Source organism: Syngnathus leptorhynchus, chromosome 21 (genome assembly GCF_054491065.1).
Source record: "Syngnathus leptorhynchus isolate UIUO chromosome 21, UIUO_Slep, whole genome shotgun sequence".
Lineage (NCBI taxonomy): Eukaryota > Metazoa > Chordata > Actinopteri > Syngnathiformes > Syngnathidae > Syngnathus > Syngnathus leptorhynchus.
In genome coordinates, this window is record NC_141215.1 from 5,749,409 (window position 1) to 5,775,722 (window position 26,314).

Consider the following 26,314-nt stretch of genomic DNA (forward strand, 5'->3'; position numbering starts at 1 on the left):
TGTAAGCAGCACCACAGAGAGTCACTCACAAAAATAAAGAAATAAAAATAAAGAAAGCTCCGGCACAGAGGTGGGTGGCCCTTGATTTATTTTTCAAAATAAAAATCTTTGCTGTAGAGAAGCAACTTGGGAGAAAGAAAGTACAAAAAAAAAATGTCTTTGGAATATAACAAGGAGCTTACTTGTTGGTAACCAGTCGCATGACAGTCCAGTCTTTAGGGAACATCTCGGGTCGGATGAGAATCCTGAAGACTGTAAAGATCTGAAGGAGGAAGTCCTGCACCAAAAAAAAACCCTCCAGCTATTAGTTCCTGTAGTCAACTTGTGTTGCAGCACCATTTGTGTTCCAATGGTGTTTTCCCATGATATATTCGCATTAAGCTAGCAGACCATTCTTAAGGCTGTTCTAAATACCCAAAGTGTCATTCTCTTACTTTTCTATTTAGTGTGACAGTAAAAATCAAACAGGGAATCGCAGCTCGTACCCTCAAGTCGTCTTTGCTGCCGAAGGCCTGCAGCAGTTGCTGGTAGTGTCTGTCACTCATCTGTCGCAGCAGCGCCAACAAACACGCCACAAACTCCCCCTAGCGCACAGAAAGATTGGCTTTGTTTCGTTTTTTTTTCGGCAAGGAAATGATTGATCAAATTCAGTAGCATTGACTAATTAATTAACTTAGCCGCAAGTTATGTGGAGACATGACACGCACGCACATTTATTTCCTCGAGGAGCCTTCAGGACGTGTCAATGATGAGCTCATCGTTATTCTCCCCCCCCCCACACACACACACACACATTTCCCGAGTGTGTGTTGCATTGTAAATCTTAATTACAGCCATTTGTGTTAATGATGTTGGCACAATTATAGTGGTCACTGCGGCAACTTCATTTCAAATCTATAATGACTTGCCACACACACACATACAGTGACATCCTGGAATTGAAGTCTCATGGCAGGGCCGGCAGGTTGCGGTCGGTTGCTGATTTCCAGAATGGTCCTGAGAAGAACTCCCAGCAGGCTTTCCACAATCAGGTCCACTTCTTCCGAGACCACCGGCTCCTGCCAAAGAAAAACACATGCGTGTAAACATTTGCATTTTGGACAGTTTGGGACGGTTTGGCATGATTTGAGGAGGTGACAATAGAAGTTTGAAAGAAGATTGCAGTGTGTCTGACAAGACAGACAGGTGACAGGCTTTGGACCGAGCCATAATGAGAAGATGCTCTGGGCTGTCACAGCTGTCACGTCGCTTTAGATGTGGTACCTATCCATGTGTGTGTGTCCACCCCGTGCGCATACACACACACCCAAAAGAGCAGTCCCGAATTGATGCTTCTCATTAGCGCGCAGCGGCTAGCTCGGCTCGGACAAACTGAGCTGAAGGCTGCAAAACAAAGCAATCTGCGACTGCAGTTGCTGTAAGACTAATTCCTACCGTTTTAAGGTTTTTCGTTTTTGCCCGGCCATTTATACCGGCCATAATTCACTTGTGCATCCTTTGAACTAAATCGAGGAGGAAAAAAAAAAAACCTCATTCAGTGCCATTGACGATTATAGACGTCAAAGATATCGGTTCATTTCATTGATGTACACCGTCTCGCTCCAAAAATATATATATAATACTCACGGAGGTGCCGTTCTCCTCCTTCTTGATGAGCGACAGCATGCTGGTGAGGATGCGAGCGCACATGATCAGGTCTCGCTGCTCCTGCATGTGAGCCTGCAGGATGCGCAGCACCACCGGCAACAGGATGCACCTCGATTCTAGGAGAAGAAAAAAAAAACAAATCAACTTGTCGCTCCCGAGATGAATGTCCTCCCTCACCTGGGTTAATGTACAGCTGGCTCTCCACCGTCTTGGCAAGGCACTGCAGCTTGACGGCCTCCAAGGGGCAGTCGGCGTGGACGATAGCCGGAAGGCTGCCCAGCGTCTCCCGCACGAAGCCGGCCACCTCGCGCACCGTGAAGATCTTCAGAAGCTCGCCGTAAACCACCGGGAAAGTTCGCAGGAACACCGCCTGTGCGCAGAAGCGTGTCGGATGAATTATGCATGCGCGGGGAAATTAAAGAGCCACTTTCCCTTAAGACTGAAAATCCTTTGCTTGACTCTTAGCAGCCAAAAGCACTCAAGCTACAAATGGGCCTATAATAGGGATTTAAGTGAGCACACTCAAGATCACATACCAATATGGTTTTTTTTTTCATGCAAAATTCATTATATTTTCCTTCAACTGAGATTTTGGAAAATTGGAAAAAAAAAAGTGCGTTCTTAATCGTCACTATGCAGGAGCGTAAACAAGCGATTTTGATTATTGCTCAGTGCTTGTGATGATGAAAAATGTGGATGGACATTGAATAATGCTTTTGAATCATGATACTAAAAATATTATATAGTATAATAATAAATTATAAAAATATATAATAATAATAATTAAAAAAAATACTATTTTAGGATATAGAATGATATTGGTAAAAAAAAAAAAAAAGGTTGGTGCAAATTATGGAATGACATGGAATGACGTGGAATTAAAAATGTGATTTTTTTTTTAGCAATTCAGTTAAGGTCCAAGGTATTTTTTTTCCATACATGCCTGAAGAGGGCACCACTGGAATAGTATAGTAATAATCATTTCAGCGGCGAGCTAATTTTCATCATTTCCACCATCACTGGCATCCTCATCCCGTTTGTTTTGCTCTTTTTTGAAATCTGTGAAGGCCTCTCTGCCTCTTCTCCCAGCAGGGAGGAAAAAAAAAAAGAAGCCACAGCGCAGTTTGACTCCAGCCCCGCTGGGAGCGTGAAACGATTGAATCGAAACTGCACGGTGTGTGTCTGAGATGCCGACTCCAGATTTGCACTTGCCTGTGTTTGCGCCACCGGGCTGGTGCCTTTATTTTCCTGCGAGAGGAAGAAGCGAATGGACATGAAGAGCTCGTGGATGCACACGCGGAACTCCTCCTCGTTTTGACCCCCCGTTGCCAAGGAGAAGAGGCGGCGAGACTGGATGATATACTTGAAGATGTATTCGCTGGCCTGGAAAAGAAATTTAAAAAAATACCTAGACTTCACATCCCCTACAATAATAATGTTCATCAATAAATGGTCTCGTACCTTGAGCACCTGCTGAATATGTTCCTGATGTTCGGCATCCACAATGCGGTCCACGTACCACTTGAGAACTTTGATCAGGTCCCTTCGGTAGAATATTCTCAATAGTTACTCTGCTCTCTTGTGTAGCCACAAGGGGGCGCCCAAACATTTGGAGTTCTTTCTTCAACTCACCTGTATGACAGAGCTCCTGCAAAGTGGCTCTCAATGTAGGTGTCCATCACCGGCTTGAAGTGCTGAAATTTACTGTCTTGGAGAAGGTTGATGATGTGGACCTGCCAGAGACAGCATTATATTGGTGATGCTCAATCTATTCATTGTTTCAAATGAGTTTTCACAATTTGAGAACGCACCGATACCGAGCACCGATACTTTCAATATCTGGTATCGTACTCGATAGCGCAGTCATTTCCCAAATATACAGATTTTGCCATCCCTTGATTAGTGATCAATCATTTTTTATTTTTCAAACTAGTATTTTTTTAGAACGCACCGATACTTTTAATACCTGGTATACTCAATCGCGCAGTAATTTTCCAAATGTACTGTTTTTTCCACTACATGGAAAGGTGACAATCGTATCCGGCAGATTTTTTTTTTTTTCCCATCGCTCTGAGCACCTCGCCGAGCAGGGAACATGTGCTCCGAGACAAAGATCTATCAGAGCAGCGCGGCGTGACCGTGGCCAGATTGCTTCACGCCGTTCTCATGTGTTTACGTCTCTCCATCTTCCCACAGCAGGTGCAGCGTTTTTATTCTTCAAGAAAAGCGCTTACCAGAGAGTCAAACACCTTGAGGCCGTATCTCTGGGAGCTCTCATCCAGAATACCAAATAGTGTGTCCAGAGTGTCTTGTAGAAACTACCCCCAAAAAAAAATAACACATTAAAGGTTAAAGGTCAATCAGCTGCGATTACGAGCCTTACCTTGACAATCTCCGAGCCGTCGATCTCCTTCAGCTTGGAGAGGCTCTCGTTGATCCGTTCGGGGTGCGCTCGCCACTTCAACAGGTCCAGCATATCTCCTGAGATGTGGAAAAAAAGCCGCATCAACACGGCCGCCGTCTTCAATTACATCGACCAAAGGTAAAAAGCACATCCCAACAAACGTTTTCAAGTGAAGCCGCATATTTCCCGGCGTCGCCCAAAACATGAATAAAACATTATTTCGCTTGTCTCTTCAGATTGGATTGAACCTGAGGCGTCTATTTTTTATTTTTTGGGGGTTGTCGTACACAAAGCATTTTTCTACGCAAGAGCAAATTATTTTTACAGTCAATCAAAGGAAGTCACAGTTCTCATGAATGATAAAATCATCTGTGGAACTCACAGAGAAGAACGCAGGGACGCACCCGCTTTAAAAATAATTTCAGGATTCCAAGTAAGGAAAACCAAAGCAAAATGTTTTTCCCTTGCTTTCAGCCTGCCATTTTATTTGTGACTATTACGTTCAGTCCAGACTGAGTTTAACCACAATTCATCAGGCAAGCTTCCAATATGAAGAAGAAAAAAAAAAAAGACTTTTCACCGTTTTGTGTGAGCTTGGTGGAGCAGAGGAAGCTGGTGATCCAGAAAGACTCCTTGGTGCCTTTTAGCGTCTGGTTATTGGACGGGATGTTGCTTTTGGAGAAAGGCAGTTTCAGATAGCGAGTGCAGTCTGCCAAGCTGGTGTTCTCCTCACACTGGACACATGAGGAAAAAATAAAAAATAAAGTTCCACCTGTCGGTACCTAAAAGGTCACCTTAGGGAATCACACGGTTCTGTTTTATTAATGGAGCGTCCAGTGCCTTAGACCGCTGGAGCTTCGAAAGCTTGGCATATTTTGGACTGCTGCTTCAGCATCTATTTTGGGGCTGACGAGAAACTAGGCCATGGAAGTTTTCATTGAGCTCTTCGGCAACTTTCATCTGACATTAGCCCCGCCCCCCCAACTAAAGAAGAATCTGACAATGCTACCGATGGCCTATAGCCAGCAGAGAAGTAAAAATACATTAAAAAAAAAAAAATCAGACGTTGGGTGACTGTCGTGTCCGGCGGGCTGACAAATAAATCAATGCGGCGTGCGCGTCATTGTGCCTGAGGTTTGCGCACACACACACACCCCTTTTGCCTGCAGCCTGCAATTACGGCCCAAGCGGGATGTTTTTTGTTTGTTTTTTTAAATGCCGATTTTGGGATGGTTTATTTGCTCCTGGCTTTTGATGTGTCACCACTAAAAAGATTTGAAGCGACGAGCGTGCGTCTTTAATACGGGCCACGCCAGGATACAGATGAGGTACTCAGCTTTTAAAAAGCAGTGAGTGAGAAGTGTCACATGATTTTTTTTTTTTTATTGGACAGCCCGTGGCGTTAAATAGTGAAAGGATGCACCGAGAAGGCGTGAATCACGTAATCATACACTCTACGATTCCATTTGGGAGGAAAGCTGCAAGATGCACACAAATAGCTTGTGTGCATAAATAGGGAGGCTTAAGAAACTGGAACCAAGATGAAATGAAATTACAGCCAAGACAATATAGAAGCTTTGTCAACTGAGTCAGGTTTTTTTTTTTTTTTTTTTTTTGCTGCAGAGGGCAAACAAGCCAGTACCTTATGGATAATGAGCTCATGGGTGCCATCTGGCAGAGTCCTTCCGTCCTCCTGCATCAGCGGTACAAAGGAATAGCCGAACAGCTTCTTCTCTCCCTTCTCTTTCGCTGCAGAGAAAGGCCAACATGGATAGGCTCAATAAACAAATATATATATATATATATATATATATATATATTTAATATTTTTTTCTTGTTAAACTGTATTTTCTATTTTTTTCATATTTATTTTTTAACATTTTTATTTATCTATATATTTATATATTTTTCTCCATGGCTTCTTACTGGAGCAATGTCGGAACTCGAAGCGCACGTGCGATCCCCGGAACATGTCCACGGGGATGGGCAGCTTGATCTGCTCCGCCCAGCGGGGACTATTATTGTGGTACAGCACCAACGAGTGATATTCGTCCCCGCCCGGTTCCCCCGAGCCGGCGGTCACGTGACTCTGAAAGGAAAAAATAAATAAATGCAATGGTTTCCATGCATTTCTATTTTCTGTCCCATACGGAAAGCAAAGAAGCAGAAGCGCTCGGAGATGAGCAACACGCTGGAGGTGCGGCTCTCATCTGGGTCAGCCATATTTAAATGAAAAATTTCGCTCTAGCATCTAAAAATAAGAAGCCATTAAGGGACAAGCTAAGTTAACTAAGGACTCAAATTGGAGGTGTTTACTGCTGAGAAGAGACTCATTGAAAATTTGGAACCAGCTTCCAGACTAATTGGATAAAAGTCAATTTGAACTTGTACTGGTCTACGATTCACCACGTAAATATTCGTCTTGGTACCTTGAGGATGTGTCCATCAATGTCCAGCAAGTAGATAGTGATTTCCACATTTCTGGCAACGCTCTTCCCACCCTTTTCAAACTCTCCTTTCTCCAGCGTGACGTAAAGGTCATTCCTCATCTCTCCTACAAAACCAGACATTGATTGTAAAAAAAAAAAACACAAAAAAAAAACAAGCAGTGTTACCAATGAGCTGTGAGACATTTGTGTCTGCGAGTGTGTGTGTTAATGCATTCTGACAGCACTAGTACTTAACGCTACATTTTGTGTTGTCGTTAAATCAAAGCCAGTGACCTGACATTTAGCGGCTATTATGTACATTTGAACTTAGACGTCAGTAGCGAGTAAATTACAAAAAAAAAAAAACACAAAAAAAAACCCCCGACTTTAACTCACTGTGTTTTTGTCCTTTTGTATTTTATTATCACATGAGGGACTCTAATCTAATAACACGGCCGATAAAGTTGAGGATATTTCCAAGGTCGGCTTTTTGTCATTGTTGACGGGGCTAATGTAGTCACTCTAACAGGTTAAGAAATAAAGCTAATTGCCTCCATGGCAAGGAAGGTGACTGTGCAAAGAGATTAGTTGGACTCACATGTTCAGAAAGATGATTAAAAAATTTTAAAAAACAGTAAATCATATTAACTGTTACGATTGACCCCCGTATATAACTTTTATTAGTCCCATGAATTATTTTTTACAGTTCTAAATATATTTCATTTATTTATTTATTTATTTATTTATTTATTAGTTAAATGTATATTGCCATCTCGGGTCAACGTTCATTGCCTGCTATTTACCGATTTGCCGCTCTTGACAGTGGTAACCATAGCAACAAAGAGCATCCAATACTGTAAGCGCACAGACACAAATGGAGAGAAAAAAAAAATATATGGGCAGGTAAGTATAGACTCAATTACCTTGGGTACAATGGGCAAAAAAAAAAAAGGGAAGAGGAGAAGGTGTGGTTGGTGGGGGGTTGGTTTGCAAAAAAAAAAAAAAAAAAAAATGAGCAAATGATGCAGTCACCCACAGACGAGCGAGCGAGCGAGCGAGCGGGACGGTTTCCTTTGCCCAGAGGCAGACTTTCTTGGTCAGTAATGGAGAGGGAGAGAGTGGAAGGGGTTTGTAGTCAGGCAGAGACAAAGGGAGCCAACATAAATCTGTGTTAGTGAGGCGCTGGGGGAGCCGCAGTCTGCACTTGCTCTTTATCTGTGTGACCAGACAGTGCACCTCGCTTATGTCAAAGGGAGGAAGGAAAAAAAAAAAAAAGGAGACTTGTCCAGCCATCCTGGAAAAATATCCCAAATATCAATATATATATATTTTTTTTAGTAGTCGTGATGCATGACGAAAAGGGCATCTGCATCGTTTGACAAGCACCTATCGACACCGCGCACTTGAGAATTAATATGAATATTTAATCAGGTATATGTAATTTGCTCTCGAGCTGTGTGAGACGATGTTGCCAAGGCAACCGCTGTAGCTATTCAAAAGGCAGGTCAATCTATACAGTCCATACGCAATACTGAGCAGCAGGGATGGCTAATTTGAGTTATAATCGTTTTTTATATGTTTCAGTCATTTTGAAGTGCTACGTTTGTTGTTTCCTCATTTTCAAACGTGCAAAAAAAAAAACATTATTGGGCCGACTGACGTAGCCCAATTAAGACGTCTGCCATCTAGTGGTGATTGGTGACATTACAACTTCAAAAGCTAAGTGAAATACCGCACATCTAAAGAGTCTCAATATATGATTCGGGAGACTATAAACGAGCTAGGATATGATAAAAGAGCTTACTGTTGCCCTTCCGCCACAAAATGACGGATTTTTGGCTGGCGTTCAAACCTCAAGTCATGTGTTAAGTCGCTTAAAGTGGATTGAAAGAAGCAGCGGCCCGGAGCGAGAAGCGGATGTCCAGACGGGAAAACATTTATCCGCCAAAGCTTTCGCCCTTTACATCATGTCCACCTTACTGCTATCCCACCTGGCATGATGACATCAGAGAAGCCCAGTTTTCTGGTGATGGACACGCCCCTTGTGAAGAGCACCATGTACTCCCGCCTCAGCTGATCAATGTCCCCATGGAGGAGCTGGAGAGCCACGGCCAGTCCTGAAAAAAACAAGGAGGCATCTCACATGGATTTTTGTTGCTAATATTAATAACCACTAACACCCACTGCACACACACACACAAAAAAAACACCTGTGACTCATTGGCAAGTGTTTTTTATATTATATTATATTATTTTTTATATTAAAAATCACACCCTATACGAAGCTGCCCTTATGGGACGACTTGAAATGTCGGCATGAATAATAGCGCGTGCGGAAAAGGTCACGCTTGAGGTTTTGTTGTCGGAGAGATGAAAACGCTATGAGAAGTCAAGTCAAAGCCATGAAAAATGAAAGATAAATTGAGAAATAAATGTCTCATACATGTAGAATGATATTATAGGACGTACACAGAGCAGTGGCGCGCAAACGGTGGAGGACCCTACGGGGCGGAGCCACCCAAGGGGGGGACAACTTGTTCCACGATCGTTTACATAAAAGGTTTTCTCTGTGGCGAGCGAGTTATTCTTTCTCCGACACACAAAAGCATCTACGCCGGTCATTATTATTCGGGCTGACAAAAGCGTCCTCAACCCGCGCTGGCCTCGGCCCACCCGGCCCGCCTCCTCGTGGAGCGGGTGGAAGGAAAGTCCAAAACAAAACATTTGAGCTTGCCTACGCTGGCATGGAGGTGAGAGCTGAAGCAACTACCTGGCCCTGACTCATCGCTTGCACAAACACTCTTATGAAACAACCGCTTTCAATGCACTGGAAAAAAAATGTTTGCAACAACCCCACAAAAAAAAAAAAAAAAAAAGCGTCAATCTCCGCTTCATATTCGGAGACACCCAATCTCCAAATACATCAAGATAACAATTTTGCCGCATCCCTCAGACGCCTTTGAGGGAAGGCGGATGATAAATTATCATTGCCGAGTCCTTCCGCAGTCATTATTTGTTCACCGGGGGAAGGTGGAAAGAATTGCTGACTAAGCACTTTTGGGAATTTGTGAATGCAGCTTCCCCTTTCACAGGTATGAAACTGCTCTGGAGTGAAGTGAATGCGACCATCCGCAATCTTTGTGACACATGAATTTTTTTTTTTTTTTACAAATCTCTGGCCAACCTGTTGCCATGAGAAACCGCTGATGCGGCTGTTTTCCGCGTACGCGGCTATTTATACAAAGCGTGTGAATGCATTTTGCAACCGCCGGCAGGCTTCCTGCAGAGACGACCATGTGAAGCTTTTCAATTGCTCCTCCAGAAAGAAGAACTTGAATGCGCACCAAACAACACGGTGACTCAGACCGGCCGGAAGTGGACTGATCTCACGGCACCAGACTTATGATGACACAGGCAAAGAGACCAATTGAATAAATTGCAACATCATTTATAGCCGGAAAAGGAGATGTACAGCTTCCTATGATTAACTTGAATGATTTAACTCACACAGACAAATTTCTAACAAGAAAGTATGGCGTAAATATAAATATGTATATAGCAAATGGGATTACACATTGGTGTCAAACCTAAGGCCCAGGGGCCAGATATGGCCCAACACATCATTTTATGTGGCCCGCAAATTATTACCATTCATCTTTTTTCGCGACAAAAACGACTTTGAACAATGTCATAATCTGGATTGCAGTAGTTACCTGTGTTGGATCCGGACAGATTATATCTGGAGTTGGCCTTTTTGATGATGTTCTCGTGAATTTGGAACCACTCACTTTCTGTGTTACACCTGAGGAAAAAAAAAATATATATATATTGTGAAATGTTATCACTTGCTTCGATCGATCTCGGAGGTTTGCTGTGGTGACGGGGGGTGTCAGCTGTTTACTTACGCGTAAACTTTGAGCAAGTGGTCGTCCTTGGAGTCGGCCGTGAGCAGATCGGCGATACTGACGACGGCGCAACCGAAGGGACGACGGTACTGAACGCTACACTGGTTCTTCTTCTCCCCGGCGCCCATTCTCCCTGTGCAAAAATTAAATTGGCCATTTTTGAGAAAATTCAACAATTTTAAGCGAGCCTTATTTTTTTTATATTTATTTATTGTCATTTATTTTATCTTTTTTTATTTTGCTCACCTATTCTTATGACGTGCACGACAATGTAGACATCTTTTCGAAGATCACTGCTCCCCAGATCCTGACGGGAATACAAAACATGGCTTTGACATACTCGGTTAAGGATTTTCAAAAAAACGCTTGGCATCGACTACGTACCACAAACAGTGTGCACTGTCTCTCCGTCTTCTCCGGCGACTTGGGCAAGCCGCTCTTATTCAGCCTGACAAAGAACCTTTCACTGTACCCGAGAAAAGAAAAGCAAAAATGGGATTAGCTAGCGTCGCTGTGAAATATTAAGCGCCAAAGAAATGCTAGCTGGATAAAGTGGCGTTGTGACGCTGCTGGGATGATATTTCAAATTGGTACAAATGACCAGAACACGCATGACGGACAAAAGCAGAAAGGACGGCTCGCATTTGGATATATATAAAAAAAAAAAAAAAAAAAGAGGCATCCTGCTGGGCCCCGGCAATCCAGTTAGGTGACTTTCACAGTCGGCGAGATAAGCGGAGAGAAACCCTTGTAATGCACCACAAAGCCTGATAATGTGCCAAATTGCTGACAAGGCAAATCTCACAAGGGGACCAAAAACTCAACACTGTTATGTGATGCGTCCATCTTTCATGGCCAATCATTTCAAATGTACTTGTTGCTCAGCATGAGTGATGAACAAAACACTGCCCGCCTTCTTTCGCTTTCATTTTTCTGGAACCAAGCCTTTGGGGGGGAAAAAAAAAAAAAAATCCAGCTGGTCTTTTGGGTTTGCTTGGCGCTCGTGTTTGAATTAATTAGCCTTCAGATGATTTATTTAATTTTAAAAAAAAACTTCAAGCGTTTATGTCGGAGTATATTATTTTTTTTATCCTGACTTGGGGAATTGGCTTGCTAGTCATTAGCTGCTCCCTGGAACTTTCCACGCCATTTATCCGACCGTACGCAGACAGATTCCTGTGCATCAGACAGCACCTTAATTAGCGGCCTATTGTTAAAACGCGTCAATTAACAGCTACTCGTGTCCTTCCCCCATCGCAGATGCCGCGTGTTGATCACCCGAGCTTAGAGGACCAAAGCTCCAGTGGGACCTTATCTCGTTCTATCAGCGCTCGTATTAACACAACATGAATGGCCGGGTTCCCTTCCCTCTGGGCCCGCTCGGCTCTCTCCCGATATCGATAATTGCATTTGGACCCGTGTGCTCGCCCGATGGAAAGGGGGCGGAGCTATTGGAGTAACCCATAAAGACACCAAACGGGTACTATGGTGGCCAACACAAAGAAACAGAAAGAGTCGGAGTCAAGCGGTGAAATGGCGCTCTGCCAGGCGGCCATTTGGAAATGTGTGTGTCTGTTTACTTGCGCTGCCAGACAGTGTGAGACAACGCTGGCGAGTTGCCATGGTTGGATTTTTTTTTTTTTTCCCCCATCCTACCTCGAAGACGACCGATACAATCGTCGCATTGACACAAACCTTAGCTGAATGACCTTTGACTCAATTTACTTTTCACCAATGTCCTTCAGTGATTATTATTTTTGCAGTGGATTACAGAAAAAAAAATGCCTGAGTGGCCTTCAAGAATTTTAATTATTCCTTGAAAAATGAAGAAAGAAATACAAAAATGGCTTTTAGTGGACTAGCGTTGGATGGTAATTTCTTCCAAAGTGGAGATTGATAGTCAGCCACTTTGGTGAATACCTTAGCGGTCGGTTCTCTCGCCCGTCATATATGTGGAAGAAGACTTCAAGCTCCTCCCCCAAATTGGCACTCATCAGACTCTTGACGTGGACGAATAAGTGATGCGTGCTGGCGGGCGTCGGCGTCTCCTTCTTGCGATGCCGATGCTCCATCTGGGGCGCAAAAAGGGAAATGAAGGGAAAATGCAATCCATTTTGGAAAAAAATATCGACATATACAAAGGAATGGATTTGTTGAGGGTAACAAAAAGCGAAATCTATAAGCTGAAAATCCTCCAATACAGGATGAGAGTTAATCCGGAACAATCTCCACAGCAGCCAATCACATTTGGAGAAATGCTGTGTTTAACAAATGTGCTTAAATACGGAATTATGAATCGGTCGAGGACACGCTTTCATTCTCAAAAATTAACATGGAGAATCCGTCCTCAATTGCCATGACTGGAGAAATAAAAGTTAAATGAATGAAAAAATAAAATGAAGCCAAAATCTTGTCTGTGATCGCTCATCATTCATAGCCATGATGCCCTAACCATAACCATAACCCAAACCCAAACCCAATGGGTCAAAAGGCCTCACTTTGCGAGCGCCATTTTGCGTCTCCCCATTACGCCACGTTAGAGTTGCTGGGGAGAGTCTTAACCCTTTGAACGGAAAATCAGATTGCTTATGTTAAAATAAATGCGGATTTGACATGTGGTGCCCAACGTGGGGCGAAGGAAACTCGCCATCCTGCTGCGTTTGCTTTTGTTTGTAACAACACCAAAAATGAAACAGATGGATTAAGCGCTTCAATTACCCACCGTGAGAGGAAAGTCATCTCACTTTGTGTGTGTATGTGCGAGCTACAATTTTCCCGACAGTGTATCGGAGAGGTGTGGTTGTCATAGTAACAGCGCTCTCAGAAGAAGTGAAGGGGTAGCGAGGGAGCAGGTAAGTGTACGTTTCCAAATCAATAAAGTTACGGCTTTGACAAAACATTCACTGATTTGACTGTACGTACCGCTAAATGCTAATAATAGCCATAAATGTCTCAAGGAAAAGCACTCACCAGTCTGTAGAGTTCCGTCACACTGATTTCATCAGGGTCCACCATGCTGAACTCTTGTCTAGGGACCAGGTCCAAACCCAGTTGTCTGAAGAAAAGGACACAAAAGCGGCCGGATTAATTTAGGTACCGCAAAGTGCAGATGGACAATTCCCAGAAATCTTCTCATCAGTTTCTAACCGAGAGCTTCTTAGCCTTTATTTTCAAATGTCCCAGAAAGACTCAGACGGTATGTCACTAAATATAGAGTGAAGGATCCAAAGAGAGTGATCAATCATTTATTTAGCGCCGGTGTGGCACTGCGGGGAGGGCGATTGAACAAAAAAAATAAGACAGGTGGTAGACAGAGTGTACACCGAGGAATTTACGTGACAACAAAAACACAGAAAAGGCAGAGCAAGTGTCTCGGAACTCACTCGTTGCCCCAGTCCAACCGGGCCGTGATGTGCTGCTTGACGTCTCGCATGCGGTCGTGAGTGAGGTGGCCCACCAGAACCTGTCTCCTCAGGTCCAGGATTTCATTCATCACGTGCCACAGCCGGTGGAACAAATCCCCCTCGTTCTTCTGAGGGAAGAGGCGAGAACGCTCAAACGATCTGGCGCAAAATATGAAACTTTCATGCCAGCCTGTGACTGAATCCAAACTTTGAAAGGATTTGTGCAAATTAGCTTCGGCGTCCTGCTGTTTTTCAGCCTCGAATGTCTCATGTGTAAGGATTCATCAGCGGCCCAGATAACTTCACGGGTCACAAACGGAATCAATACGACAAATGAAAATGGCTTTTGGTGATTGAAATGAACAAAGAAGCCAAAGCAAAGTACCACATAGAGCTGTTTCCACATGGCCCCCCAGTCACGCAGCGTCAAAGTCATCTCGGTGATGACCGAGTCCTCGACGGGGATGACTGTCTCGAATTGGCCTTTATTCTTGACATGGGCATTCTTCAGGTGGATGTAACTGGTTGGGAAGATTCCCTGGGGGCACACGACAAACTTGCTAACATGATCAAGGTTAGCGTTCGGGATAGTGTAGCTAAATGTTAGCCAGATTTTGCAGATTCCAAAATAATAAATTAAATTAAATTAAATTAAATTAAATTAAATTAATAGCTTGCCATAGGCTATCTACATTGATAATAAAATATAAATAAAATAAATATATAGCTCTCCAAAGGCTAACTACCTTGACATTTGGATTCTTCAAGATGAATCCTCGGTACCAGCCTGCAGAAAGCAAGTGCCATTGGGTTATTTTCATCATTCCGTCAAGACATTCCATTGTTTCTCGCAACATGAGCAGCATGGCACAGCATGTGTGGTAAATATAATGTAAATATTCTGTATATTTTATCAAGGGAGCACGATTTTGCAGGCTCGTTAAGTGAGAGACGTCATTCTCGATAGGCGTGTTCATCGCTGACGGCAACACATCTGGAAGCGACAGCTGACTATTTCAAGATCTGGATCAACGTTGTGGAAAAAAAACGCAGCGAGAGCGAAAGTGCCGTTCAAAGACAAAATCACACCGCCGGTGCGTGTCGGCGTCAACACTTTTGCAGTGTTCTGAAGTGTCGGCGGCGACGTGAGGCAAAGCCATTAGCCCGCCTCTGTAACTGTCACGCCGCTTGTCACTCAGCATCCTCGCTGCTGATGATGATCTCGCCACTGCTGCTGCCTTCTGGGCAAAGTCTTCCACTGGCTGGGCTATTGTCAACTTCCTACGGATGTGTGTGTGCAAGACCACATTCCTCTGACTGACTGCCTGTCTCGGTGTATAAACAGGAAGAGAAAGTGAGTACAAGTCTTGGCTCGGTTCACCTGACAACCACACAACCGAAACCTGAACAGGAAAAGATTTTTTTCTGGTTTGCAAAAGTTGCACTGAGCTCGATAGTTTACAGAATGCACGTACCACCTAATAATCCCCCAAAAGTTGATTTTCCATCATTACAAGAGGAGCTCAATTGGAATGACAGCAAAATTGTGTACGTGGGAGCAAAACAGACTCGGCGTGGGCCGGATGGCTGGAAAAGCAGTCAGCTAGATCCCTTGAAAGAAAACAGCAGCCAGTGTGATTTGATGCCATCTTTAAAATGAAAAGAGTTGTGATGAGGTTTGGGCATGTGTGATGAAAAAAATGATAAAACCCTGGCCGAGCTTCAATTTGAGTCATTATTGATTAGGTAGTGTGTCCGCTTAAAGTTTGGCCTTTTAATACCAACCTTCACATTTTTCCAGGATCTGCACCGTGTCGCCAATTTCCAACGGGAGGCCGTGCTGGACGGTGCCTCGGAAACTGGCCAACACTGCGAACAGCAAGAACAACAAAATTCAATATGTGCATTCTTTTTTCTGAGTCAGAAAACAGACAATCAAAGCGACTCAGAACATTTTTGGTCTTAGACGTTTCGATAAAATGTGACGGGTCTCAAACAGGAGGGAGGATGGTGTGACAGAGATGCAGTGTGTCAGACGGGTGTGCGCAAGGTGAACGTGTCAAAACTCATCTCCATCACCAGCCATGATGCTGTCACATGGGCTCTTCATGTCAAGGTTGCCAGAGGAGATCAGATGATCTTTGAAAAAAGGAACCGCTATCATTCTATTGGTCCTGAACAGAATTGCTAAACTTGAAAATATTGTTTTGATCTGCCAAATTGAACAATTCAATGATGCAAATTGAATGCATGTCATTGAAATTCAGTGTTTTTCAGCTCATGAAATATGCAAGGTAGGTGTCAATGCCTGCACTAACACCTCAAGCGCCGGTACTGAGTGTGCTGCTTTATATTTAGACGTGTTGCGTGCTAGCTTCTACGCCTTGTGCTTTGGCTGTTTAAGCTCAAACATATCTATTTGTTTCAAAAAATAAATGCCTAATTACCTAAATTATTTCCACAACAAAATTAGTTTGATAGTCTGGTGTAGCGCCAACGACTGACAAGGAGGACTTTTTTTTTTTAGGATAAGTAGTAGCTGATAGCTTCACAAGTCCCCTTAAAAAAACCTGAAACTGAATATTTCAGCTGTGCTTGCATTTCGGTGGGGTTCACGTGCTTCCCGCCGCTCTGCTCGGACTCCGCAGAGGAAGTGGTGAGGCCGACGGACGAGGCCTCTCGTCAGATGGCTTTAACAGGTGTTTGCCGCTTCCACTCGAAACCCCGGCTTGTCAAACCACATTAAGTTGGGCTCGCTCGTCACGCGTCTGCACTCCTTCAAAAGAACAAACGCAGCCGACGTGCAACGGCAGTGCAAAAAAAAAAAAAAAGCTCATTCAAAGCGTTTAGACTGATTAAAGGAGGCAGGAGTACCTGATAATATTTTACAGGCAGATTAGATTAAATTCAGGGGTATTAAAAAAAAAAAAAAAACAGACATTTCACTCATCTTAAGGGACATTTTGACCTCTTTAGCTTGACTCCTTCTCCCGGACTAATCTGACAATGATTCACGCGCGTAATCCTCTCCTACGTGTTCATTATACAGCATTTATATCATTAATATGCTAATTTACTAACGCAGCAACTGGTGGCGCTCCCCTCGCCGGCATCGTTGCCAAATGCTTCATGAATATTCAGCTGGGAATCTACAGAACGTTATGAAACACGTCAATAAACACTTGCCGTGACGCACTCAAAACGACCACGACAAAAAGAGGAAGCGGGACTTTTCCCCCCCCCCCCCCGCTGTTTCACAATATTGTTTTTTTTAAATGCAAACAAACAGAACTGAAACACAGCTAATGGTAAGAACAATCATCTTTGCTTCTTTTGCGTATGTTCACTGGTGGCGTTCTGGGTCAGACCTGAAACGTAAAGCGGCCAAACCACCAGAAGGGTACTTTTAGTCCGCCGATGTGACATGGAAACATTCCGACTCAAACCAAAACTAGCTGAGCTATGCTTTGTCTCGGCCAACACTGCGAACACTGTTTCCCAAATCAAAGGGCCCTTACGCATTTATCTCGCACTCTGTGGTGAAGTTAAAAAAAAAAAGCTTTAAATACATCCCGCGACTGTAATGGCCTCATAAGTCTGGGACTGCGGTTAGCGACGCAAGGACATCACGTTGACTGGATGACTAACTCTCCGAAACACAAGGAAGACTATTTTTAGGGTGTCTGAGTTAAGGTCATTTTGATATCAAAAATCTAGACAGAAACCATTTTGGGAAAAGAGTCGCGAGACTGTAGCGCTAGCTTGACACAAACGTTTGCGTCTCAGAAAAGCATTCAGTGGTGTTCAACACATTTCCCAGCCTCCCAAAAACAAATTAGCCTGACGACATACGCCACAAGGTTACCAAAGATCAGGCGCGAGCTATTGCTCGTCGCTAGGGAGGCCTTGAACGCCGTTCGACTTGGCGCACGCAAGATTAACCAAACCACCAAATCACACTGCAGAAGTGCAGCCTTTGATAGCAGAGCATTGCGAGGAATATTTTTTGGGGACATAGCAACACTTGCACATGCTAAGATAACGTACAGTACACAGAATGAATTGGATATTCTATCTGGTCCGGTTCCTCTGAACATAGGTCAGTGAACCGGATCACATTCGATGACATTAATCTCCTTGCTAAAAGCATCCGTTGAATTTGCTAAGATTCCTAATCCCCCCCCAGAGTGTGACCTCATCACTTTCACACATTTGTGAAGAGAAGCATCCAAAAAGGAAGTGTGATCCAATAATTGAGTCTGGATTAATGTTCGGTCGTCATCGGCATCTGCCGCAGATTTTCAGTTTTCCGGCTCAGGTCGGGCTGACCCCTCCCCGGTACCTACGCACCTTCCCGTAAGAGGAAAGCAAAAAAGACACAGGCGACTAAACATCTGCTTCGCTCTGCCACCCAACTGTTAAAAGTAGGCGTGTTGGTCCAAAGCCGGCGCATTCTGACTCACAGAAAAAGCCTCTTCATTTCCTTTAGCAAGTAGGCGGCACCGACCTCCATCTGCACTTCAGGCTCTCTTGAATCAAATTAAAACAAATTATGCCTCATGCAAATATAAACACACACAATAGTGGCGTCACGTCTCCGAGTGCGACCTTGCTTTGTGAGACACACACACGCAAAATCTGACAGGGCTGCATATTTTACCGTCTCGCCGAGTTTCCATGGCTTCAGGCCATAGCAACACAAGTTAGCATGATCAAGTTAGCGTGATCATCACTTAGGGACAATAAAGACTGGCAAGTTTTTCTCCAAACAATTTCATCTTTTTTGCTTGATGTCAAAAAGAAACGCCGCAAAGCCTCCCCACAAGTTCCAGTAGAGCGCAACCACCGAGACAGACACAAGTCGCTGGGAATGCAAATGAGAGGAAGACGACCAGTGCCAAATTTTTTATTGCACGTCTCGTCAAATGTGGCACGTCAACCACCGAGAGTCTCATTTAGCCTAGTTTGCCGCAAACAAGCTCAAAGACAAAAAAAGGGGGGGCGGATGAAAGAAGCATCACAAACAGCTGAGCATTGCTCCCCACGGATCAGAATCCCAAATTCTGTCTCGTTGTTATCTCACATCCTGGCCCAGTAGCCTTCATTCAGCGAGATAAAAACAAAGCCCTCAGTGAGAGGCAGACTGGATAATTGTGTGTTTTTGAGACAGTCAATGAAAGACTGCAGTGTTGGAGGTCTCCATTGAAGTGGATGCGGGTCTCGATGTCAAACGCACGGATTGGGCGTGGGAGGCCGAGACGCAGAAGGAAGTCCCGATTGATAAGCGCGGGCTCGCCTTGACAGACGGCGCTAGCCTCGGAGCGTGGCCAGATCGACTGAAGACGAAAACAGGGCCTCCACTCAAGGACACACAGATGGCAGGTGCTTCACAAGTACAAGCCAATGGAGCGGACCTCATTATCGGCCAGGCCCGTCGGCCAGTTTGGGCGGATTGGAAAGTGGTAGTTTGCAGGACGCTCAATGTCAAACATGAAGTCAAGAACTACACAATTGTCAACTTCTCTGTACCTTTGAGAAGTGCGCCCTTGAGAACTTCTTCAGGGGAGTTTTAGTGATTTTCTGTTTAGATAGTTTCAAAAGAGGAATGGTAATAAAAAAATGCTAGCAATATCTGTATTTCTTTAAACTGAAGACAAAAAAGCACAATTTGTCTTCGGGGGCCACATAGAATGATGTGACGGGCCGGATCTGGCCCCCCGGGCCTCGGGTTGGACACCCATTGTCTAGTGACAAGGTCAGATTTTTATGTTATCCAGTAAGTAATTAAGCAAAGACCGCAGAAACCTCCCAAAATAGTTTATTAGCCAAGACAAATAATTCAGTGAGTGGACCCGGGCAACAATAAAACAATAGCCGGAGTTCTTTACTAGGGCTATTTCTCGTCAAGAACAATGGCCAGATGACAAAACAGTGCCAGCGGAGACGGACGGAGGAGCGAGGCGGGATCATTCGGTCAGCCAGCCAGCCCGAGCCTCGGAATAAAAATAAAACGTTTTCATGTGATATGCGTTGGCCTCTTCATGAGCCACAACATATGGAAAATGAAGGAGCCAGTGTGCGGCTGCTGTGTCTATACTGGCACAGCTCCTCATTCTTTCCTATAAAAAGGAGCCTGGCGGGTTGGATTCTGTGGTTTGTTGTCTTGCCAATGCTACCAACATCTGCAAGAAGTGGAGATCAATAGAAGTGTACAACAATAGATTTCCAATCACCAGTGTCTCCCTAGCTTGCGATTTTATTTTCAGTCTACAAACTTGCAGGGAGGTTCTACTCAAGCCCTGAAGGGTTGGACTGATGAGTCAACCTATCGAGGGGAACCACTGGCCTTCACGTCGTCTGGCATTCCAGAAGGATAAAGAAGGTTCAGCTGTTGTCCAGGCTATTTTACTGTACCCAGAATTCCATCGGTAGATGGTGGAGGATTGTTCCACGGGGGGGGGGGGGCGAGGAACTCCTGGCATGGCTGGGGTGGATGATTATCTGAGACAATGAGGTATTGGAAAGAGTCTTTGTAGAATCCCTATGGATTGTGGAACATGTATCGAATCGCCCAAACTAGAGAGTAAGAGAGATTCATAATTGCTATCTTCCTGTTAGGCACCTCGGATTCAAGAGAATCCCAATTCCCCGGTAAATCCACTAGATTAAATTGGACGTGGCTATATAGTGGCTATAGTCACTGGATCCAACAAAGACAAAAATCAACGTTGGGATGAGGGGGGGGAAACAAAACCGTCCCAGTTTCGCCATTTAGGTCAGTGACAGTGGATGGTGGTGATTAAATAAAAGTATTCCCAGAAAAAAAAACAATCTACAGGAGGGAGATGTAGATGAAGAGGAGGGACGGGCGAGGCTGGAGTGATTAATTTCCTCTTTGTTTTTCTCCTCCCACCGTTGTACGAAGCAGGAAAGGTAACCTCATTTATGGGCCCATTCTACGCCTGGCACTTGCTGGAGGGAAGAAAGTATAAAACACGCTAATGAGCTGTGAAGAAACACAAACATGGCCGCCCGGATGAGAGGAAGAATACTTTGTCCGTTGACAGCCCATCCCTCTCTCCTCGTTCTCCTGGCCTTGTTCTTGCTTGATTTGTACCGGATACTACAATGCAAGATGGCTACAAAACTCGTGGCTTGTCAATACCGACCCACACAAACAAAAATTCCCACAGACGCACTCCAGAATCTTGTCGGAAGTCGACCCGGCTAATTGTTAGCCACGCTCTTCGTCGAACTGACCCTGAGTCTGTATTCCTCGGTGACGCTAAGGTCACTGGTGCATTAGGGCAAAGAGGATTATGGCTGCAGTCCAGATGAGGGTCCCGGGAGAGCTTACGGGTGGGCCCATCATCACTGATGATGTCTGGAAACTCATCCAAATCAATCATTCATTCCCATAACCGCAGTTGATCTCCGACGAGGCATTGGGGGGAAAAAAAATGTAACCTTCCGTATTTTCCTTGAGCGTGCCGAGCGCTAATCCTACAAGAGGCTCGGTATGATCCATTTGCGGGTCACTATTTATAGATTCTCCACGCTCATTAGGTCAGCACGGCAGAGCAGTAGGCTCAAAAAGGTCCAGAACGGGGCATCGCATTCTGGCTATGGATGTTTAGCATTTCAAAAGGCGATAGAAAACAAATAGGTCTCATTTCACGGCATAGCTTGAAAGCAGCCAACCCCTTGAAGTGTGAACAATGTCCACTAGGGAAGGAGTCCAGTTTCAAAGACATGAAGCACAAATCACTGACTTGCTTTTTTTTTTTCTGCTCTTTAAGTGAGCATGAAAGACCGAAAGCTGATCCAGAGATTTGCCGGCATCAAGGTCAGAACGGAGCCACTGACACGCCATAAATGCGTCAGGTAAATAACTAGCCAAAAGATTTCCATTATTGATCCATAAACACATTTTTGCTGCGGGATCAGAGACTAATAATGTCTGTATTTTGAAGACTATTTGTAATTTTAGTAATGACACAAAATGTGTCTTTGCGGGCCACTAAAATGATGTGACTCATTCATTGACGGTTCTAGACATCAACTGGATTGGCAGTGAATGAGTTAATAGTGAAGATTACTCAAAGTGAAGAGCTATTTTTACATTTCCACCCCCCCCCCTCTCGGGTGGGGTGGAGGGAGGGGGGGAGAGAAACCCCCACAACCCGATCTCGCTCGCTTGATCAACAAAGCCATCTGTCGTCAAACAGAATGTGGCCATGAATCCCAGTGAAACGTGGACGTTTGCTAAGTGCCACATGCTGGATTATTTCCATGCTAGCGTTTGTATGTATATTATCTGGGGCCAGCTCTCAACACAAATTGCTTGTTAGCAAGAATAGCCGTGGGGCCTCATCGGGGGTAGGAAAAAGCACGGGATGGCGGAAGTTCCTTTTCAATTGTCATATTTTCTGCCATACTCAAGTCTCCCTACGCCATACGGTGGTCAAACAAAAGGCTCCCACGGTGGTTTCCTCTCGCCCACACAAAAGGGGATATGTTTCAGCTACTTTTAGAAGCAACACTTGACGCTTCGAGGTCCTCGGACTCCCACCCCTGAGGCCGGGGAGTGATTGAAGTCGGAAAAATGAAAACGCCAGGTGGACGCTCGCTCGGTGAGGTTAGGATTGTGGCGAGCGGGGTGGGGGCACTTGAAGCCAAAGTGGAATTTTTTAAAAAAGGGGTAGCATTGCCTGGAGTGAGATTACCACAGGACTGACACAATATCAAACAAAAATGTAAATAAATGAGAACAAACCAATTGCTAGTTATGAGACTTGTAAAAAATGATGTTAAGCAGAGGATATGAAGATGCACAAAACGGAAAAATAATCCAGATATTTTTTTTTTTTATCTCTGTGTGGCAGGCTGGTTGGAGCAAAGTGGGTCGCGGCAGGAGATTTAATCAACCGGATCAATTAAAGCGCTAGCACTCAACATAATGATTTATTTAGATGATTAGTTGTTTGCAATCCTTTATCTATATATAATATAATATATATTTGTGGGGGGAAATCCATTTTAACTCCTTGGACTGTGACTTAAACCAAAAAAAGTAGCTAAGCTTCATCCATTGCTAATCTCATTTAACAGCATTTGTATACAGAAAAAAAAGGGACAGAAGAAGCGTCAAAGAAAAAAAAAAAGCAGTTTACAACCGTTTCAAATCTCATTGCAGCGTAAAACACGCCTCCAAAGAAAGCATAACATGTTTTGTAAGATTTGACAGTGGCACACCAAAGATCCTCTCGCGGGGTTGGAGCTGCTCTCCTAAGCCGCCGCCGAGCATCTGTAGTGCTTTATCATTTCCGAGACGTGAGATCCGCCGAGGCTGCCGCTTGTACATGCACAAATAAACACATTATTCGCAAGCAAACACCTTTTGGAAGAACTGGGACAGATGAGTATGGATTTGAAGGAGTACGAGATAAAGAAGGATGAGGCTTGAGAAGGTGGGGTGGGGGCGGGGGGGCAGAGTGTGAGATAAGGGTCACGCTAGTGCTACCTTGGAACACGCAAGACCGAGGCAGGAAATGGGGCAGGAGGAAACAAGACTTAATGTTTTTTTCATGCTCGGCTATGGAAGCACCTTTAGGATTTCTGTCCAAAATTCATCCTACCCTTTTCGCTTTTGTAGGAATTTTTCTCTTTGAAGTAAAACATCGGCCAACGACGGAATTAAGGGTTGAAAAGACAAGTCAAGGTCAAACGGCAGCTTCCTTAAGCAGTATCAGTCCTAAGACCTTTCGGGCCTTCTGGCTTACTTTGGAATTAATCCTGACAAACCCGCTGACCTGAACGGCACGAGAGGGCTTGCGAGTGAAACTGAACTTCCACGCTGAGCTCATGCCGTTTCCTATTGGCATTATTGGCACCTTTTAGGTCACTAGAGCAGGTTGAGTATTTAGCAGTAATATAGTTTTGCATACATCTCTGCATACCTTATAATTGAAACAAATAAATAAAATTAAAGTATATATATTTATTTTATATAATATAATATAATATAATATAATATAATATAATATACATTTGTTTTGTTTGAACTGCTCCCAGCTAGCTCGGACACTTGTATTAGCCCTCAATATTACATGATCACATCTCTTCCTTTTTTACGAGAATATTAATAATGAATTCCCCACATTGGTTGAAGTAACTTAAGCAGCTGAGCAAAAAATAGCTTTGACTAAAACCAGCAGTTTGGGGAAATGGAAGCCTCGAGGTCATTACGATTACACTGGGTCACACGCACACACACACACACACACTAATCGATGTACACTTCCTTTATGGTCAATATGGGCCGGCCGGGATTACAACCGCAGGGAACGGAGAACTGACACCACGCCAACGTGTGCAATCATTCTTTTTATACAATGAATGAGGAGGAAAAACAAGTGTCTCCCGGCGCCTCTCACCTGCCAATCACAGTGATTGGCATCGGCAGGCACCTCCAATTGTTTTTATTTTTTGTATGAAAATTTCCCGACAGTCATATTTCCCCGCTCGGCCCATCTTCCGCTGGCAACACTGCAGCAGAATTTCAGATTCCTAATAGGACACATCCCATTAACCTCCACTTCACACATTGATATCGAGAAGTAGCACCACAGCGGGGACGTTTTGGAAATTTCCTTGCTAAATTTTATGATTATTCTCACGTCCTGTTAAGAAAAGAAAATGAATCCAGGACTCATATATAAAATATGGGCTGAGAGGATGCTACTGGAGTGGAAAAGCAGCAGGAAAGCCCGTGTCAGCGCCTCCGCCACCACCCACAATACGCCCCCCCCTCCCCCGGGTGGCCTGTCATAACATTATGCATAGCTGTGGACTAATGTTGCATGTGGGCTTGTCTGTGTCACCGCCAACAATGGGATAAGCTAGCGAGAAGTGGCATGGAGGAGAACCTCATTCCTGGCATTCCATTCATCTCCTTCTTCCTTACATCTTTGTGTTGACAGATGCAAGTAAGCGTTCACATCAATTGTAGGCCGAAATAAACAGAGCGTGGATTAATTGAACAACCGACCTGCAAGGGCATTTTCTCATCTTTGCGTAACAATGCCTTCCTATTATTATCCAGTGTGTCTGCACAAAAAAAAAAAAAAAAAAACACGGCTGTAGTTGAACACAACTATATAGGATTTATTTATTTATTATTTATTTATTTATTTGTATTTATTTTATTTTTCATTTATTTATTTATTATTTGTTAAGGGATTTATTTTTTTTCTAATCCATTGTCTTCAACATCTGTTCAACTCACAAGAGGGAGTGGGGGGGGGGGGGGGGGGGCGGGCCGCCTACATGTCCCGTGTTGACGTTGGCGATGGGGCGCCATCTTTGCAGATGGAGATGAGGCGGCAGGCGGGGAAGCAATTAAAACACTTCAGCTCCCCCCCCCAAAATTCTATCCATACCTCGCTTTGGGGTTTGCTGCATTACAGGATTGTGGCGAGAATGGTGGAATGGGCACCCTGTTCGGAAACAACCTGCTAAACCCCCTGTGGAGTCCAAGGGAGGGGGGGATGGGGGGCAGAGCGGGTGCCCCCGTGACAATAAACCCGCCCCTGACACGCGCCAGCACCCACAGTGACATCCCCCCATGGGAGGAGGAAGGGGGGAGACATGGGGGGGGGGGTCTCCTTCCCAGCCAGGCCTCCGGCGACAAACAAGCAATAATCCGACGAGCTCTTGTTCCGTTTGGAGATTCCGACGCGGCTTATAAATCATCGTTCATAACGCACGCAGACTTTTGACGCACGCCAGCTCGTTAAAATAGTTTCATTATGCGCTTGTGATGAGCAATGATACGCTTGATTGGTTTGAACAAAAGGTCTTAATGAGGAGAGGAGGCGGAGTCTGTCTGGCGGCATAACGTCGCCTTGAGTGACTTATGGAGCAGATATGTGTTTTCATATTTGATCCAATCTGGAAAGTCAACAACCAGACGGTTTTGCACGGCGCGACCGTCGACCTTGTCACCTTACTCGCATCGATGCCCTGAAGTCATCCGAGATGCCAACACATCTTCAGATGTGCTTTTGGTGTTTCACAACAGGAAAACATTGGTTCCTTCCTCAAACATAAAAAGGGGACCCGTACAAAAAACACAAAAGACGTTCTGCAAGCAAAGACTGTTTCTAAAATTAAATTGCACTTATTCAGGCTGAAGGGATGGAGCACTTTTAATCCAATTAACGGCAGATTGAAGGGGACGGGGGCGGGGGACAATAGTGACTATCCAGCCTTAAAAATGAATATCCTCCCTCTAATCCAGCCCAAGTGGACTTTGAAATTGGATAGTCTGCAATTAAAATGTGGATCCTACAGAGTGGATGGAGGATCTGTTTTTTTTTTTTTTGGGCACCAGGAATAGGAAGTTAACGCTTAGGAGGAAAAGTCCAAGAACGTTGACTGTACTAGTTGATTTTAAGTCACGGTGGTAAGGTGGCAGGACAGGATGGAAGAGGCAAAAAAAAAAAAAAGAAACCTGAAATTGAT

The 26,314-nt window shown here is 44.3% G+C and overlaps 1 protein-coding gene across 4 annotated transcripts in view; it reads right to left on the reverse strand.

Annotated features, from left to right (window-relative positions):
• Positions 1–26,314, reverse strand: part of dock4b (dedicator of cytokinesis 4b) — a 41,844-nt gene that overhangs the window by 14,712 nt on the left and 818 nt on the right. For 3 of the 4 annotated variants that reach the window (XM_085902584.1, XM_085902585.1, XM_085902583.1), the window contains exons 2-26: positions 15,575–15,658; positions 14,536–14,576; positions 14,175–14,327; positions 13,769–13,917; positions 13,356–13,440; positions 12,306–12,457; positions 10,770–10,851; positions 10,632–10,692; positions 10,386–10,518; positions 10,194–10,282; positions 8,472–8,597; positions 6,481–6,605; positions 5,978–6,140; positions 5,694–5,800; positions 4,632–4,785; positions 4,031–4,128; positions 3,882–3,965; positions 3,280–3,380; positions 3,109–3,190; positions 2,860–3,030; positions 1,825–2,017; positions 1,627–1,763; positions 924–1,058; positions 486–584; positions 183–277 (exon numbers count right to left, since the gene is read on the reverse strand). In XM_085902584.1, coding sequence (XP_085758710.1) covers positions 183–277; positions 486–584; positions 924–1,058; positions 1,627–1,763; positions 1,825–2,017; positions 2,860–3,030; positions 3,109–3,190; positions 3,280–3,380; positions 3,882–3,965; positions 4,031–4,128; positions 4,632–4,785; positions 5,694–5,800; positions 5,978–6,140; positions 6,481–6,605; positions 8,472–8,597; positions 10,194–10,282; positions 10,386–10,518; positions 10,632–10,692; positions 10,770–10,851; positions 12,306–12,457; positions 13,356–13,440; positions 13,769–13,917; positions 14,175–14,327; positions 14,536–14,576; positions 15,575–15,658 — 2,899 coding nt within the window. Of the gene's footprint in view, positions 1–182; positions 278–485; positions 585–923; positions 1,059–1,626; positions 1,764–1,824; positions 2,018–2,859; positions 3,031–3,108; positions 3,191–3,279; positions 3,381–3,881; positions 3,966–4,030; positions 4,129–4,631; positions 4,786–5,693; positions 5,801–5,977; positions 6,141–6,480; positions 6,606–8,471; positions 8,598–10,193; positions 10,283–10,385; positions 10,519–10,631; positions 10,693–10,769; positions 10,852–11,579; positions 11,697–12,305; positions 12,458–13,355; positions 13,441–13,768; positions 13,918–14,174; positions 14,328–14,535; positions 14,577–15,574; positions 15,659–26,314 lie in introns of those variants that run through there. The other variant, XM_085902586.1, reaches the window with a different exon arrangement.